Source organism: Podarcis melisellensis, assembly GCF_964234715.1.
Source record: "Podarcis melisellensis genome assembly, chromosome: 6".
NCBI lineage: Eukaryota > Metazoa > Chordata > Lepidosauria > Squamata > Lacertidae > Podarcis > Podarcis melisellensis.
This window is the reverse complement of record NC_138538.1, coordinates 81298681-81318021: the sequence shown is the minus strand read 5'-3', so window position 1 is coordinate 81318021 and position 19341 is coordinate 81298681. Positions and strand designations below refer to the sequence as shown.

Below are 19341 nucleotides of genomic sequence, written 5' to 3'. Positions count from 1 at the left end.
TCAGTTCTCTTCATATAATTCATAAAGACTTCCCACTCTCTCCTTAGAATAATTTCTTATTAAGCCTGTAAGTTTGGCCAATTCAAGATATTCTTGAATATCTTGACTTTTTAATTTTCTTAAGCAGACCCAGCATTCAACTTAAGCACTTGAACCAGCACCTTAATACAGTCAAGTAGCCAGAAATAAATTTACAGGAATTATTCCTTACTTATTATTTGTTCTATTATTCTCTGAGTGAAAACATCCCACGCCACATACTTCAAGTCATGTGGTAACAATCATACCAGCCAAGAAAGTCTACAATGTGAGAGGGTCCCGCCCTCTCCGCTGCTACTGCTAACATAATAAAGACATAAAGGTAAAGGGGCCCCTGACAATTAGGTCCAGTCGTGATCGACTCTGGGGTTGCGGTGCTCATCTCGCTTTATTGGCCGAGGGAGCCGGCGTACAGCTTCCAGGTCATGTGGCCAGCATGACTAAGCCACTTCTGATGAACCAGAGCAGCACACGGAAATGCCGTTTACCTTCCTGCCGGAGCAGTACCTATTTATTTACTTGCACTTTGACATGCTTTTGAACTGCTAGGTTGGCAGGAGCAGGGACTGGACAACGGGAGCTCACCCCGTCGCGGGGATTTGAACTGCCGACCTTCTGATTGGCAAGCCCTAGGCTCTGTGGTTTAACCCACAGCACCACCCGCGTCCCTAATAAAGGCATGCTACTCTACTAAAAAGGTGTCTTTGCTTTCATACCTTTTGCTATTTTTATTTTATTGGTTATGGAATTTGACATTCCAATTTTTATTGGAGAAATGTTAGAGCGTATGGGATTCAAAACTTGCTTCCAGTCTCTCAGCTCTGCAATACATGTGTACATGTCCCTTGATTATTAGCATTATATATATATATATATAAATACATAAAACTTCTCCCCACAAGTAAGAGAAATGTTTTCTGGGGGAGCAACACAGGCAGAACTTCCCACAGTGCAAGGAGAAAGACATAAGGCTTTATCTCTAGCAGATGGGGAGGAATATAGATGGCAAAGCTATTCCTAAAGTAGCCACGTCATAAGGCCTAAAAAAACTCCTTAAACTGAGGAAAGATACAAAATATATGAGATCAATAAATCAGCTTCTCCCAGTAATCCATTTGGAAACCCAGACTGTTCTGCCAATTGAACAGCACAGCAACACAGTTCTAAATATAGAGGGAAATGTTTGATCACCTGAAAAAGTTCTTCTAAGAAAAATAAAATAAAATGTGATTTTCACAGACGGACCCTTCTAGTGTGTACCTGCAACAGCAGAGCATAATTTTAAGGAATGTTATACTTACTGCCCTCTTGAGGTATGAACTAACAAGGTGATGAGCGTGGATGTAGCTGGGCAAATACAGTTTAAAGCTAGCATTGCATATTTGAATTCCTCTTCACACACAACGTGATCTGCAAGCAAAGCGAGAGAATTTTATGTAAGGCATGAATTGCTAACTGGCTGCCCACAGGGTAGATGTGGGCCCTGAAGTAATTTTACATTCTCTCTAGAGGCCCTGCCAAGTTTGAGCCAAGACTTTGTAAAATGCCTTTGCACAGTTCCACTTGTAAGCAAAAGGGTGAGAAGGAGAAGTATTCTACAATGTCAATATTGCACCTTTGCTTTGTATTTTGAACAGGGTAGCAAGCAGATAAAGAGAAGGACTTTGTGGTGGTGGTGCCATATCTGTAGAATGCACTCCCTTGGGAGGACCACCCAACACCTGGGATGTATTTTTTAGTGCCAAGCAAATACTTTTTAAAACATTTTCTCAAGACTTTTAATCATTGTTGCATTGTTTTAGTTGCACGTCGAGGTCCCCGAGCCACCCCCATAACTCACACCACACACATCATTTTTGTTTAAGGTTTATTCTCTTGTTTATTAACAGGCCAGAACAGAAATGAACTGAAGGGTTCAGACAGCCTGCTTATATAGAGCTCCAGTACAACGTTACTGTAACATCTTTCTAAAACTATCCAATCACTGAACGTCACTTTTGATCCTTCATTTTCATAACTATCTACAGTATCCCCCTGCTGGCCCAGGGTGAGAACTTCAGTACATAACACTTTGCTTCCCTCGTATGCTGCTCTGGGAGGTTCTCCTGACCCCTCCAGAGTTGATGTGGGGAGCATGTGGGAGAGGAGAAAGGGGAGAGCCCCCTTCTCTCAGCAGGAAGAGCGGGCTCCCAATATCAGAACTGTTTAGTAGTAACCTACCCTTTAGAAGAGTAGCTTCATTTTTTTATTTTTTTTTGACAAATGCAACCTCCTTTCCACCTCAATTTGTTGGAGGCATAGCCCAGCAGAAGCACTGAAATTCCTAGAAAAAGGTGACATCTGATGAGGAAATTACTCAGGAACACAGAATAATGGCTAGAGGGGGTTGCCTAGACAGATTAAGTTAAGTTAGTATCCATTTATCTACTACGCTATTGAGAGAGGAGAAGAGAGGGGCGTGAAGACTATCACATTTGTCATTTTGGATGGATCCATTTTTGGGTAACCCTCTGTCAGAGTGAAAGTATCAGCCTATGTACCATTGTCTTGAACTGAGGTAACATTTAACTATAGTGCATATTATTATTTATTTCTTCTTTCTGTTTATATATTGTCAGGGAACTGCCATCAGAGAGAGAGATGGGGGAAAGGCTCCAGGAGAATAGGAGAGACTCTACAGCAGAAGCAGGAACCAGCAGGGGGAGCGCAGGAGTTCCAGCGGAAGGGGAATCGGAGGGAAGGCTCTGGGATACTTCTAGTGAGAATAGTGCAGAGGTATCAAGACCCCCGTTAGCAACTCCCACCCCTCGCCGGAAACTGTCACGCAGAGAGTCACGAAGGCGCATATCTGTCAAACAGCTTTTATGTTGGAGTAAATTCCGTAGACGCCCACTGTCAGATTCTACCAGCGACTGACGGAGCCATGCTTTGGGGGCTCCGTTAGTGCCTGGGTTTGGTTGACCAGCCAAACCCCAGAGGGATTAAGCTTTTATGCACAAGCAGCTCATTATCCCATCACATATATTTTACTGCTTACCCTTTTTTTTTGCAAAATCTCAATAAAAGCAATTCTTTTTAAAAAGAGAGAGAGTGATGCTGTTTAAAAATGCGCATTTAAAAAGTAACATTTAGCCTCAGTTACTTCTAGACTTGTTTTATATATGTATATATCCATGTACTCAAGTTCATGGTTATGATATTACATTTCAAAGCTATAAAAATGTGGACGCACAGCCGTGAAAAAGAAATTGAAATGCAGCTCCTTGATTCATTTCTATAATTAAAAACAAAACGAGGCAAAACATAAGATTAGCCTCATCCGCATATGTCTCTCCTACATAAATACATTTTTAAATGGTAATAGGAAGAAATTAATTTCTGGTTAGAAAAATATATTATGAATATTGTGCTCTCATATTGCATGATCACATCCCACACAGATGCTCACAGGACACAACAGCAGAAGCAGACTTTGGTAATACTTGATAGGACAGAGCCCTGAGCGAAGCCAAAGTTTGGTGCCCCCAAATGAATATTCTCAATGATGGATCTTCTCAATTTTGTGCTCTGCTAGGCTCAATGTTCTGTGCGGGGTAACTGCCAATACTGCCCTAAATCTGGTGCTGACAACTGAGCAGATGTGGGGGAACTTTGGCCCTCTAGATGTTGCTGAACTACAACTCCCAACATCCTTGGCCATGCTTGTTTGGGAGTTGTAGTGCAACAGCGTCTTACCCACATCTGCAACAGAGCAGGTAAAGGTAAACGGTAAAGGACCCCTGGACAGTTAAGTCCAGTGAAAGGCGACTATGGGGTTGCGGTGCTCATCTTGCTTTCAGGCCGAGGGAGCCGGCGTTTGTCCACAAACAGCTTTCCAGGTCATGTGGCTAGCATGACTAAACCGCTTCTGGTGCAATGGGACACCGTGATGGAAACCAGAGTGCACGGAAATACCATTTACCTTTCTGCCGCAGCAGTACCTATTTATCTATTTGCACTGGCATGCTTTCGAACTGCTAGTTTGGCAGGAGCTGGGACACAGCAACGGGACTTCTCCCCGTCACACAGATTCGAACCACTGACCTTCTGATCGGCAAGCCCAAGAGCTTCAGTGGTTTAAACCACAGTTCCACCCATGTCCTTGAAGCTGTAACCAAGGTTTGCTCTAGGATTTACAATTTGTGGTTTGTTTGGAGAGTGACAAAGCATGAGCCTGGGTTTCAATGGCATGCTAAGTCAAGCCATCACTTTGCGTACATCCATGCAGCAGGAGGAAGACTGGAGGCGGGATGCAGTTGCCACAGTCTTGTCTCTGGGATCCCTCAATCTTGCACACTCATGCTAAGCCATAGTTTGGCTTAGTGTTACATGTGAACCAGCTCAACAACAATCATATTAAAACAGGACAGGTTACGGCTGATAAATGCCCCTTGCGTATTTGAGCTTCAAGATTATTTCCCTGTTTTATGCAAGATGTAAGGTGTAGTAGAGTTTCAGGTGCATGTGTGCAGTATAGATACCTGCTCTTTTCGATAGAATCTGAATAAAACTCTAGAGTTATCCAGCAATAACAGAATAATGCATGTACTATAGACAGGTCTCTATTTTACGTTGCCTATGCACAGTTTGGAGATAAAGTACTTTGCAGTCTGCGAATGAGAAAAAGAAATCTAACTCAGAAGCCCAACGGTGACTAGATTAGGTTTCCCTCTCAAATTGAGATGTGGATTAAGTTAGTGGAAATCAATATTTCTGGGAACGTGAAAATGAGATAACCCTACGGAGAAAAGTCATACTTCTAAAAAGCAATTTAGGGATAAGAAAAATGGAAGATTGTTCTGAAAGTAAAAAAAAATAAAGAAATGGGGAGCTGGGGGTGGAGAATCAAAGCTATTACTGGTTATGCCAACAACTTTTAAAAGTACTTTTTATTTTGTGTTATACAGAGAAATGATTAGACCCAAGGTACTGTGCTGCTTGTAGAATGCATTAATTTCAGAGAGAAGTGATGGCTGTATTTCTGAGGCAAAAAAAAAGTCACTATAGCCTCAAACAGTCAGCAAACCAATTAAGCATTTGAATTTACTCAATTGACTTGCATGAGGCAGGGGAACATTTATGAAACCTGAGATCACTGAAATCAGGAACAGTCTCATTTCTTCAGTGGGAGTAAAGAACACTTAACTTGTATACATTTTCAAGGTTATTTAACTTCTCAGGTCATAAATAAGACAGCAATGAATTTTGTTGGATTCAGATAATTGGGAGAGCTGGCTTACATACTATGGCTGCTAGTCCCCTGTCCCCACACCGGAACTTTCCAGAACTGTGTTCTGGCACCTCTCAGGTGGGCACCATTGCCATTGTAAGAGAACACAGGAGGCATTCATGGTGAGTTCTGGCACCTCTTTTTCTAGATAGCGCTGGCTGCCAGTATGAATGGCATCTCTGCAAATTATTCACTGCCACCGTTGCCACCTTAGCAGGGCTTTTTTTATATAGAAAAAAGGGTGCCATTGCTCTCCATGAAGTTGTTACAGTAACTGCCACACTTTTAAGATTTTTTCTTTTATAAAAAAAGGTGCCGGTACACATTTCTAACTCCAGAAATGTGCATTCAACTTCCAGAACAATAAAAATTCCTTCCAGTATCACCTTAAAGACCAACTAAGTTAGTTCTTGGTATGAGCTTTCGTGTGCATGCACACTTCTTCAGAAGAAGTGTGCATGCACACGAAAGCTCATACCAAGAACTAACTTAGTTGGTCTTTAAGGTGATACTGGAAGGAATTTTTTTTGTTTTGACTATGGCAGACCAACACGGCTACCTATCTGTTTCCAGAACAATGTAAGCAAAAAAAGAAAAGGGGCTTGACCCAAATCTAATTTTAAACAGTGGGGAAGTCAAAGGCAGGGGGTGGGGGGGTACAAAACAGGGGTAACATAGAAGGGAATTGCAAGAGCATTGGACGTCTCATGACAAAATGCTCTATTGCAGATATGGGATGCGGGTGGCACTGTGGTCTAAACCACTGAGCCACTTGAACTTGTCAATAAGGTCAGCAGTTCGAATCCCTGTGATGGGGTGAGCTCCCGTTGCTCTGTCCCAGCTCCTGCCAACCTAGCATGGCGGGAAGGTAAATGGTGTTTCCATGCGCTCTGGCTTCTATCACAGTGTCCCATTTCACCAGAAGCAGTTTAGTCATGCTGGCCACATGACCCGGAAAGTTGTCTGTGGTCAAACGCTGGCTCCCTTGGCCTGAAAGCGAGGTGAGGGCTGCAACCCCATAGTGGCCTTTGACTGGACTTAACCGTTCAGGGGTCCTTTCCTTTTCCCTTTTTTACAGCTCCTTGTTTGAATGGAGCAAGACAAGGCATGAACAGACCCTCCAAGTGTGCCTATTTTCCAGGGACAGTCCTGGATTTACAGAAGCCATCCCGGTTTCTCAATTGATCGTGGAATGTCCCTAAGGAAACCATGTATGGAGGAAAGAATCCTGTCCCCCAATCCAAGGAGATATATGACTATACAACCTTTAGAAGGCAGTCCTGTATAGGGAAGGTTTTTTTAACATTTAATGTTTATTATATTTTTATAGATGTTGGAAGCTGGCAACCTAGTCAGATTTATACATTAGTCAGGGTATAAATAATAAAATTATTATTATTATTATTATTATTGAATAGGGCATCCTTATTTTCATCAGAGAAATGTTGGAGGGTATGAATGAGCATAGCTGTCAACTTTTCACTTTTCTTGCAAGGAATCCTATTCAGAATAAGGGAATTTCCCTTAAAAAAGGAAAAACGTTGACAGCTATGTGCATGAGCCTCAGTTTGGATTGCAAGATAAGCCAAGGCATGTTTTAGCTCACAGCAGTGCAGGAGGAGGGAGGGAGGGAGGGAGGGAGGGAGGGAGGGAGGGAGGGAGGAAGGAAGGAAGGAAGGAAGGAAGGAAGGAAGGAAGGAAGGAAGGAAGGAAGGAAGGGCAAAGTGACTGTGATCTACCTTGTTCCCACTAAGCTATAGCTTGGCTTAGCAATATGTATGAATCAGTCCATTGTCGCAGCATGTATCACAATCCTGTTGTATATTTGCTTAATTAAGTTTGCATTGATTTGCAGGCATAACAACACGTAAGCGGTACTAAACACAATTTGGGGCTTTTTCAGATCAGGAAGTGTGCGCAACGGGGGAGACTGAGGAGATGTTTACTGAAAAGAAAAGTTCATCCACCATCCTCGGCCACCTTGCAACAAACAATAAGGTCAGGTCAAAATCCTTCTGCCACAGACAATCTAAAGAAAGTCTCAAGCAACTTGAGAATGAAGCAGAAAGATGGAAGCCTCTTTTGTCAAAGAAGGAAATCATCTTTAATAAGGGATGATGTTATAGGATTGGGGGCCCTATGATCATCATCAACAATATTATTATTATTATTATTATTATTATTATTATTATTATTATTATTATTATTCTATTAGAAATCTGAAGGGACAAGAAATTAATCAATTTCTACCATCAGGAACAGAATGCAATTGCAGTCCTTGATAAGCAATGTGTCCAACTAAGGCCTGAATATCCACTGTCTATCTATCTATCTATCTATCTATCTATCTATCTATCTATCTATCTATCTAATCACACAATTCGATTTCAGGGAATCTAAAGTCCTTTATGCTCAGTTGAGGGTGCACCTATGCATTACAAAACAACAATAACAACCCATAAGGTTGTCTGGCATTTCTACTCCCTCGTCTTCCACATCATTCAAGGCAACTTACCTTTGCCCTGATCATTTTCATTTTCATTTATTCAGCTCCATCCCTCAGTGATGTCATATCAACAAATGAATTGAATTAGGCATCATAGAGAAGATGGAACCCAATATTTGACTCTGCCCCATTTGTGTTACACGCAGTTTTGGCCCCACTTGCTTTATTGAACCATTTGACCGAGCTATGACAATCCAACGTGTTATTTTAACCAAATTGTCAGAGATAGAGCTGCTCATTGAAGGCGACGTCCAGTTACTCTTGACTGGTAATTGCATGAGATTTCTGAACAAAGGGAACATTGGGGAAATGTAATGAGGAGAATAATAGGAGCCAGAAAACAAAAAGAACCTCCTGCTACAATTTAGTGCATTTAATGAGCCACAGAGAGGGATGCAATTCTGTAATGGAAAATTTCTAGTTCTTTTCACTTCTGTATTTAACTGCTGGGCCAGTTCAGCAAATTAAGTGTTTAGACACCCAGGTAGGAGATACAGATGGGGGAAAGTGAATGGTTTTGCTAGTATGAAAGATAGAAAGGATTGTCCCATTCTAAAACACTGCTGGGCTTAGCACAAATAATGGGCATACAGTGGTGCCTCAGGTTACATACGCTTCAGGTTACATGTGCTTCAGGTTACAGACTCCGCTAACCCAGAAATAGTACCTCGGGTTAAGAACTTTGCTTCAGGATGAGAACGGAAATCGTGCAGCAGCAGCACGGCGGCAGTGGGAGACCCCATTAGCTAAAGTGGTGCTTCAGGTTAAGAACAGTTTCAGGTTAAGAATGGACCTCCAGAACGAATTAAGTATGTAACCAGAGGTACCACTGTACTGTAAGTGTAAATGCATAGAAAGTTTCTAGCACATTTGAGAGCCATGTGGATCCTTCTGTATGGCAGAGGAATTGCTGAACAGAATGAACTTTTAGTAACTACTGTTTGTTTGGTATTCTGCATTTTCCAAACTGGGCTGGTACATGATGATTGCGCATGTTATTACACATCACTTAGGCAAAGCACTGTGTAAATATGATAATCGCTGCCACCTGGTTTTCTTGCTTTGTAAGTGCCCAATTACAGGATTAGGGTTGCTTACATGGATGGGAAGCCAACTAAGTGATATTCTGGAACAGGAAGTAACCTGAAGCTAAACGAACAAAATCCTGGAAGGTGTTTATGCCTTCACAGATATATTCATCAAGCAGATAGGAAAATGTTAAACTACTGCCCAAATCACAGTATATAAGAATAGTTGATTTACTTATTAGAGCTGATAGATACTTCAAATGATTTTAGACTCATTTGATGATACTCCACTTGAAATGAAATTTATTGTTACAAAGTTACAAAATGATTAAGAATTGTTACTATTTCAATTAGCATAGAATTTTTGGTTCTGAAAATCATCATAAACCGCATCGGTGCTGCAATGCAGCTAAATCAAGCTGGGATGTTTCCACTGCAGAAAAAGGGACAGATCCTGCAGAGAGATTTCCAGGAGATGTGCCAAAAGAAGAATACAATAAAGCGGGTGGGGAGGGAAACTTTTGGAAAATTCCTTTGTTGTTTTCAGGACTTTGTGTGCTACAAAGTAGTGGCAAACCTCAGAATATGAACTGGTTTCATTGAAATGCATTATGTTCTGTTTGTCCTGATGTTTGTGAGTTTTAGCTGTGCTGTTTGTTTATTAGCACTTGTTGTTGTTTAGTCGTTTAGTCGTGTCCGACTCTTCGTGACCCCATGGACCAGAGCATACCAGGCACTTCTGTCTTCCACTGCCTCCCGCAGTTTGGTCAAACTCATGCTGGTAGCTTCGAGAACACTATCCAACCATCTCATCCTCTGTCGTCCCCTTCTCCTTGTGCCCTCCATCTTTCCCAACATCAGGGTCTTTTCCAGGGAGTCTTCTCTTCTCATGAGGCGGCCAAAGTATTGGAGCCTCAGCTTCAGGATCTGTCCTTCCAGTGAGCACTCAGGGCTGATTTCCTTAAGAATGGATAGGTTGGACCTTCTTGCAGTCCATGGGACTCTCAAGAGTCTCCTCCAACACCATAATTCAAAAGCATCAATTCTTTGGTGATCAGCCTTCTTTATGGTCCAGCTCTCACTTCCATACATCACTACTGGGAAAACCATAGCTTTTACTATACGGACCTTTGTTGGCAAGGTGATGTCTCTACTTTTTTTAAATTAGCATTTATAAACTGCTTAATATTTCAAAAATCTCTGAAAAAACAAAAATGTAAACCCTCAGCAATATAAAACACTTGAAAACACATGGAAGTGAATAAAACAGAAAACCAGAGGATTCAAACATATCAAATAGGGTCAGCCCATCAGTGAGGAATGACGAAGCCATTTGTCTTGGCAGGTCCATCCCCTGCCCCTGTGCCCCTCCTAGCCTTGTCAGGGCTCTGCCCGTGTTGCTGCCACAGCTCAGTTGCCCTCACTGCTGCACCTACATTGCTGCTGTTGCATTGTGATGGTAGCGCAGGCGCAGATGAGGATGTTGTTGCAGTGGCAGGGCTAGCAGCATCATATGTGCAATGGTGGGAGGAGGGTCTGGACAGGAAGGAACCATAGATCTGCAGTGAGGGCATCATGGAAATGGAGTCAGTGGCGTTTTGCCCACAGTGGCAGAATGTCTTCGGCCAGCCCTGGGTTCTGCACCACAGAATTCACTTGGTGTCCTTCACCTTCTGGTCTGCATGTAGATTATTGTCTTCAAGTCGTGCTACAATTATGATCAGGATGTTCAGTTGTAGCTCCATATCTCCCGTGGATTTTACTGTTTGGTGGCAGGGGACTTGCAAACATGTGCAACCCTGATACAATTTATGTGCTGCCTCCTAGAAGTTGTTTTAAAGTTGTAAAGGTAAGGTAAAGGACCCCTGGATGGTTAAGTTCAGTCAAAAGTGACTATGGGGTGTGGCACCCATCTTGCTTTGAGGCCGAGGGAGCCGGCATTTGTCCACAGACAGCATGAGTAAACCACTTCTGGCACAACGCAACACCATGATGGAAGCCAGAGCACATGGAAACGCTGTTTACCTTCACGCCAGAGTGGTACCTATTTATCTACTTGCACTGGTGTGCTTTCGAACTGCTCGGTTGGCAGGAGCTGGGACAGAGCAACAGTAGCACACCTCGTTGCAAGGATTCAAACCACTGACCTTCTGATCAGCAAGCCCAAGAGGCTCAGTGGTTTAGGCTGGGACCTTAGGTTGAAGGGTAAGCAAGTAAATAAATTATTACTACTAGTAGTAATAGTAATACAGTGCCTATCATCCATGACCATGGATGGGTCTTAAGGGAGCTGTAGTTCAAAACATCTGGAGGGAACCACATTTTCTCTCCCTGCCTTGGATTAATAAAGTGCTTTCTGTGGGTTCTGTCCTGAAAATGTCAAGCTACACTGATTGGAGTTGGTTAGCAAGGTGGGTGGGCCTTTAAGACCACTATTTTAGGAAACACCAACGATTACTGCATATGTTGAGTATAATGGGTAGACCAGAAATGTGGAACCTGAGGCACTCTAGATGTTGTCAGATCACAACCTCCATCAGCCCTTACCACCGCCTATGTCGGTTGGGACTGATAATCCAATAACATTCAGAGAGCCACAGGCTTCCCAACCCTGGTATAGACCAATATTATTGGAAGAGGTAGGTTTTCTGGGAACCTCTGTATTCTGTACAAAAGCTATCATTTGGCGGAAGCTTAATTTTTTAAAAAACAGCACTAGCTGCAAAGAGCGAAGAATCTAATAATATGTACACAAACATCTTTTTAAAAATTATGCTTCCCACCAAAACTCAGCATAGCCTTTTTAAAGCTTTGAGGTAGTTGAGAGACAGCATGTGTACAAAAGATCCTAAATATCAGTTACCTAAATTTTGTGCATTCTTTCATCTTAATTCCAATGTGAAAGTCTCTTCATTAATCTCAGCGGGTGCTTGTCGGGCTTTGAGTACACAGCAGGGACCACATGTTCCTGGAAAAAAGCCAGCCTTCCCCATTTCCTTTGCTTGACAAAGTGCCTTGTAAGAATATAGTGTGATGCACACAGAGCAGTCTCAGCTTAACAAAATATTATCCTTAGACACATATATTTCTGAAGAGATGCTGAGTGTTCCAGACATCAGAGGTACAAAAGTTACAAGCTCTTTATGACAATGCTATTTCACTTTTTCTCATCTTGAATAAATAACAGTGTGTGCACATTTATGCTGTAGGACAGAAGGATACCATAGCCCACTTTAAAAATATTTGAAATATTAAGTGGTATATAGTTTTAAATAAACTACTAAAGTGCTGGATAAAGTGCAGGAAAGGACAGCTAACATACATTATTATGGGGCTGGCACAACTTCCCTACAAGAAAAATCCAAATAATTCTTGGTTTGAAAACAGATGGCTAATGGGAATAATAACAGAACGGTGGCTTTCAAAATTTATTTGGATAAGCCTGGGATGCTTGAAATCTTATCTTTTTAAGCTTTATCAGTAGTTCCTCAGTGAGAATATACATTACAGTGGTACCTCTGGTTATGAACTTAATTCGTTCCGGAGGTCCGTTCTTAACCTGAAACCGTTCTTAACCTGAGGTACCACTTTAGCTCATGGTGCCTCCCACCGCCGCCTCCATGCAATTTCTGTTCTCATCCTGAAGCAAAGTTCTTAACCTGAGGTACTACTTCCAGGTTAGCGGAGTCTGTAACCTGGGGTGTTTGTAACCCGAGGTACCACTGTACTTATTTGTAAACTTCCCTGGCCATATTTAAGGATAGTAAATAAATCCACTGCATAAGAAGCAATCAGTAAAGCTTCCCTGAGAGATGTACACAAGGTGGTAAATCTATAACTGGACTATATACAAAATAATTCCCCACACACCAGGGGAAAGAGTTCTGGAGTGGCCTACCTCATATATTAGTTCTCTGTGCAGAGATTTATCTGTTTAGTTTTTTATATAGGAGCATTCAGCCATGTGAACACCCACCTGTAGCCTGACGTGGTATAATCCAGACACAAGCTTACCACATACCCTGCAAGTATCCCAATTTTTCAGGGACAGTCCTGGAATTACAAAAGCCATTCCAGCTTCTGATTTGATCTAGGAATGTTCCTGTTTCCCCTGCTGCCACTGAGCTCAGGGAGGAGGATGAGCCAGCACCTGTGCCAAGCTGACGGCAGTGGCAAGGGGGCACCCCGTCGCCTCTCCATCAGAGGCGGAGCTAGCTGCTCTGGCACCTGCTCTGGCACCTGGAGCGGCGAGTGTCCCATGGGGTGCTGTGAGTGGCAAGCATCCCAGGGGGGTGCCGCGAGTGTCCCAGGGGGTGCCACGAGCGGTGAGCATCCCAGGGGGTTGCCACTGGCTGTGAGCATCCCAGGGGGGTGCCAGAAGCAGCAAGCATCTCAGGGGGCGCTGCCCGTGGCAAGCATCCCAAGGGGGCGGCACTGGCACACCCCCCCAAGCATGACACCCAAGGCGGACCGCACCGCTTCCTCCACCAGTGCTCTCCATAGCTGCTGCTGCTGCCAGCCTCCTCCCTGGGGCAGCTTGTAGTCGCTGCTAGAGAGCGAGAGGAGAGGTGAGAGGCTGCCACTGCCAAGGCCCAACCCCTCGTGATGTGCAAGCATTGAAGGGCAGGCAGAAAGCAGGGCCATCCTGGGCGGGAATACACAGGGAGCAGAGTGAGTGGAAAGGGAAATGGTTAAAAGCCCACATTTGGGGAGCAAACCTTGTTGAAATGTATTGAAACGCCAAATGCATAAACAGGACAAAATGGAATTATGGGTGATCATATGTCAAAATGATGTGGGCAGACTGGAAATGTCCATCCCTACTGACCAAAGTGGATTATCACCAGTATCCCAGACATACCTGCAAATTTGATGTGGAACTTGTTTTCAGGCTTCAGTATCTGAACGTACAGAGGACAGTTTGGTGCAAAATCTTTGACAGCCCAAGCTCTTAAAATAGTCTGATGATCCTAGGATGAAACAGAAGACGCCATGTAAGACAAATGTGTTTTCTAAAGCTGAAAATGGGAAATAATAATAATAATAATAATAGGATTTATCATGTTGGTTGAACTAACGCGTCTTTTTTTTTTTTTTTAAAGAGAACCTTCTTGTTGGAACATATATGTTGGGAATGATCACTCCAGATTTCATACTTTTATTTATTTAGTGTAATGAAAAAGGAATGCCCATGGCTGTCACACCAACAATCAATTATAATAAAAATCGCAGGTAGATGCTATTGTCAAGAATAACACAAAGCGAGTGAGACTCGCAGGCTTCTCTCTTGGATAATTTTAATATAAATCAGTTGACCAAATAAAGATTTAGGAACATTTTCTAGCTCACTTGGGGTTCCAAAGAAATTTGGGAAACAGGTCAAGGTTTCCTGGGCCTTGCAACTTCCCTCAGCTACTAATGTTTAGCATTGACATATGGTAAGAATGAGGACTCTTTGACCCTCCAGATGTTGTTGGACTACAACTTCCATCAGTCTCGGCCAGCATAGTCAATGGTATGGGATTATGGGAGTTGTAGTCTGGCAACATCAAGAGAGCCACAGGTAATGTAACAATTACTGTTACATGAACCCATTGAAGTAATAAACAGGATTATATTCCCCTCAGTGCAATGGAAGGGTGAGACTGAAATCGAGTCAATACAGATTTATGTAAGGGCACCTAGTAAATGTTTGAATGAGGCAAAAATTGAGTTGGGAGAACTGTTGGCTTGTAGAGTTTCTACTATTTGCTGGTACGCCAGCTCTAAATATAAAATAATTGTGTTATTATGGATGCTACCATTGAAACTGAATGCGTGGTAGGTGTCCATGACAGCTACACAACCACCTTACAAGCAGAATCTCATCCGTGATGGAGGTCTTAGTTTCACAGTATAATTATTTCTCTGCAATGATAGGAAGATAGGAAGGGCTTCTTTGGTTTGGTACCCATATTAAACCCCAGAGTCGGTCACGACTGGACCTAATGGTCAGGGGTCCCTTCACCTTTACCTTATATATCACATACAAACACAAAACACATGTTCTGATGACATTAAGGTAAGTCTAGAAGGAAAATTTGTACAAATCAGAAAATCTGATCGATAAAATCTCTAAAAATTGTTCTAAATTGTTTAGATGAGGGATTGGGTTCAAGTTAAAGGTAAAGGGACCCCTGACCGTTAGGTCCAGTAGCGGACGACTCGGGTTGTGTGCTTATCTCACTCTATAGGCTGAGGGAGTCAGCGTTTGTCTGCAGACAGCTTCCGGGTCATGTGGCCAGCATGACTAAGCTGCTTCTGGAGAACCAGAGCAGTGCACGGAAATGCCATTTACCTTCCTGTTGGAGTGGTACCTATTTATCTACTTGCACTTGATGTGCTTTCGAACTGCTAGGTGGGCAGGAGCTGGGACCGAACAATGGGAGCTTACCCCGTCGCAGGGATTCAAACTGCTGACCTTCCTATTGCCAAGCTCTAGGCTCTGTGGTTTAGACCACAGCGCCACCCGTGTCCCAACAGGGCTCAAGTTAGAACCATCCTATTCATGACTGGGCATGCCAGTGGAGGATAACTTAACAGAAGTGCTATGTTGGCGATATAATTATTAAATTACCATGTCGAGAAAACATAATGTTAAGCATTTTCAACCAAAATTGTTACAACAAATCACACACACACACACACACACACACACACAAATGTATGGGTTGTGTTTGATTAAATTATACAGAGTAGGCCCACTGAAAATAATGGACCTGTTTTAGCCATGTCAATTAATTTCATGGATCTGTTCCGAGTAGGACTAATGTTGAATCAAATGAAACCTGAATCAAACCTGAAATTTACTCATAAAAGACCAATAAATTCATCTAGTTTCCAAGAAATTTCATGTGCATATATCTATGTATATTTCACTTTCATTTCATAATTCTACAATCAATTACTCTTAGCAAATATAAAGAGCTTGACTCAACAGGACTCAAATCAAATCAAACAGTGCTAATACATTAAAATGCTCCATTTTTGAATTGCTGTTAACGTCTAAAACGTTATTATCGGAGCTCCATATCGGAGGGTAATCTCTGAGACCTAATGATGCTAAGGAATGAAATGGATTGTATAATCATAAGCTTGCTGGTGTCAGAAAAAGAGAAAGAGTGAGCATCACCAGATAGGAAGGGCTTCTTTGGTTTGGTACCCATATTAAAATCTCAGTCAAAAATTCAGGACCATGGATACTTTCAAATAACAGTGCTAATAATTGCAGTTGGAGTAGAATAAGTCGATTCTCACAGAGAAGTAAAACAGTGATGTAATGGGTGCCAAACCCAGGAATTTGGGGCTCTGCAACAATTATTTGATTGGTGATTATATGTTATGTTAAAATGGCTCCCAAGGCAGGAACAGCTTTCAGATTTATTCATTTATTAAGTTAAGATGGTTTGAAAGTGAATAAACCTTCCTGATCCAGAACTCAAAAAAGCAGCAGTAGGTCAGGTTCTGAGACAGAGAGGGACATCTCCCTCACAATTCAAAAGACAAGATTTCCAGGACACAACATATTCCTCAACGCGTCCTAGGTACATTCATAAAGAATGTTCCAGCAGTAATTGCAGGCCTACTGCCTGAGCACAATGCTATATATTAAAAAGTTGCTTCAGGGAAACTCAGAAGTGCTCGATGGGCAGTTTTGCCAGTTATGACATTCTCGGTGCATTCAATAAGAGGAAAATACTAACCAACTCCAGGAACAGAGGCAACAACACAGTGATAGAAGAAAATAGAACACAATGCCCTGGTTCTACCTGAAGAATATTAGGCAACTGAGTTAAGAGACCAGTAAATAGTATATAAAAATGTTTAGTTCCTTGCTCCATTTATATTGCTCATGGGGAAGCCACTGAAATGTGCCTCTTCTCTGTGTCCGGAGGTCCACAGGCTGTAAAACCATTTCCATGAGGGGTGGAAATATAGATTACATTTGAGGATATTTATTCAAACTTATTTCCTTCTATCTAAATGTAAGGTTTTTGGAGATTTGCTGGAACTAATCAGAAGCATGCTTGGAACTTAGACAAAAAGCAAAACACCAACCCAACATTCTGCACAATGAGACAATGGTGGTCCAGACCATGTACTACATGGACACGAAATTCTGGGATGTATAGTTAGAGCAACATGCTCTCTTACCCACTACAAGTCCCAGAGTTCCTGCCAGCCCTTCCAGTGCACAGGAAAGAAGGGTTGTCAGGACATGGTAGCAAAAAGAAGGGACAGAGCACTCATACAGAAATCGACAACAGGTGTGTTAATTGTGGGACTGAGGCCTCTACAACTCCCCCTCCCCCAATGTCCACTGGGATAGAGCTCAGCTCCCCCCGCCCCAGTCATCACACATGCAACACTCATGTCACACTCACAGAAAGTTCATCACGCACGTGACATCAGCCTCCCAATGTTGGGTGCAACTCAAACCCCAAAACATAGGTAGGTGGGTTGTTTTTCTTCTTCACAAAGCATAGAAGAAGTGACACCAGATCTCAGAAAAAGAGAACAGTGGTTAAAGGGACTGTCAAGACAGAAGGATGTCAGCAATTGCCTGGGAGGGATTTTTAATTTTTTTTTAATGTCCTCAGATGAGCTATGGTTGCTTCCACCCACCACATCTACACCAAAATATATATCTAGTAGAATTTAAACCCAGGATTATTCATGCCCTACACAAAATATTGTGCTCCTAGAACAACAAGCTAGATCCCAACTTTCTAGAGCACCTCACACTTAATACGTTTTCCACATAAGGCTTAAAATGGCCTTTCCCAAGACCCAGTGGTATTTTTCTAGAGAAAGAGGTGCTATAACTCACCATGAATGCCTCTATTGTTCTCTTATAATGGCAATAGTGCCCACCTAAGAGGTGCCAGAACTGAGTCCTGGCAAGTTCTGGATAAAAAAAAGGGCCTGCCAAGACCTAGGAAGGCTACATGAACCAAGAATGTGAATTGATATAACTTAATACCTGCATATACTTGCAAGGAACATGTTATCCTATTTTCCCTGAGTGTTTCCAAGGACTGTTTTTTTTTAAAAAAAAAACTGATTTTCTTATTGGAGAAGTTACAAATCAAATACCGGTAACTCCAGTAAATACCTCAGTATGTATAAAACTATATCTATAGATCAGAGAAACTAGAAATGGGGAAAAATGAAATAAATAAAATAATTACAGTACCCGCCCCCCCCCCAGGGTGTTTCATAATCATCTGTACTCTCCATAACATTTGTTCCAAAGGCTACAAAATGATCTGCACATTTATATTGATAAAATGATTTGCTCCCACTTCTTAAAAATCACCTGTGAATATTAACACAGTTTGAATAAAACCCATCTTCATTTATGTTCAAAATGTGACACATTTTCTTTTTTTAAAAAAAGGAAAATTTTCTGTGTGTGTGTGTGTGTGTGTGTGTGTGTGTGTGTGGAATATGAAATACTTAAGAGCATTGGCTGTATTTAAAAATGATTCTTATATTAGAAATTCATTGAGAACTGTCTTCAATAGGCCTTCATGGAAAGGCAGACAAAGATCTAATCTGGCAACATGCACCACCTACGGAAGACTCAATGGTAATCTAGCAAATTTGTCTCCAAATTTGCTCCACTAGGCCAATGCCATCATAGCTGGAATTGAGCAAGCAGGGAGACAGAGGATTTCACAGTTTGGGGTTCCTGGCAAGGGCTGCCCTTCTGTTGACATCCACCTCTGCCTTCTGCCATCTCCTTGGTGCAAACAAAATCTGAGTCTGTTGCCAAGTCCCTGCCCCAACTTTAGACTTTCTGATGCATTTGGCTTGAACTTTTGAGGATAAGGAATGCGTACCAGGGCAAGAGGGTGTGTCCGTGTTGGCTCCATCCCCAATGTTCCTGGGCAGTGCTGGTCCACCCCCAATCAGAGGCGGAGCTAGCTGCTTTGGCACCTGGAGGGGCACACATGCTGTGCACCCAGGGTGAATCCATGGGGTGGGGCGAGCGTCTCAGGGGCAAAGAGCGAGGTGCCTATGGTGGGCTGCTTCCTGGGCAGGGGAGAGGGAGCCACACCGCGTTGCCAGCAGCCTTTCTCCCTTCCCTCTTCCTTTTGACAGCTTGGGGGAGGCTCTCCCCCCCCCAGAAAGCAGCCCGGGAGCAGGGGGCAATGGCGCACTGCCCACCCGTGACTCGCAAGCCTCCTCTGAGCTCTCAAAATGAAGGGGGAAGGGGGGAAGGCCACCGGCAAGGCGGTGCAGCTCCGCCCCTTCCCCCGACAGCTTGGGGTAGGCTTGGGAGTCGCAGGTGGGCGGCGTGTCGAATGTCACACACCCCCAGTAATGACACCTGGGGCAGGCCACCCCTTTGCCCCTTCTTCTGCCCCCGCCCCCAATTTTCCTGCACTGAGTGCAAAGATCCGTACATGCCTGCCTGTACAACCCTCCAAGCATGTCTAGTCTTTGGACAGGGA

The 19341-nt window shown here is 42.9% G+C and overlaps 1 protein-coding gene across 5 annotated transcripts in view; it reads right to left on the bottom strand.

The window, feature by feature from the left end:
• KCNT2 (potassium sodium-activated channel subfamily T member 2) overlaps window positions 1–19341 on the bottom strand; it is a 222334-nt gene that overhangs the window by 55383 nt on the left and 147610 nt on the right. For all 5 annotated transcript variants that reach the window (XM_081914811.1, XM_081914813.1, XM_081914814.1 and 2 more), the window contains 2 exons: window positions 13704–13812; window positions 1341–1449 (listed from right to left, as the gene is read on the bottom strand). In XM_081914811.1, coding sequence (XP_081770937.1) covers window positions 1341–1449; window positions 13704–13812 — 218 coding nt within the window. The remainder of the gene's footprint in view (window positions 1–1340; window positions 1450–13703; window positions 13813–19341) is intronic.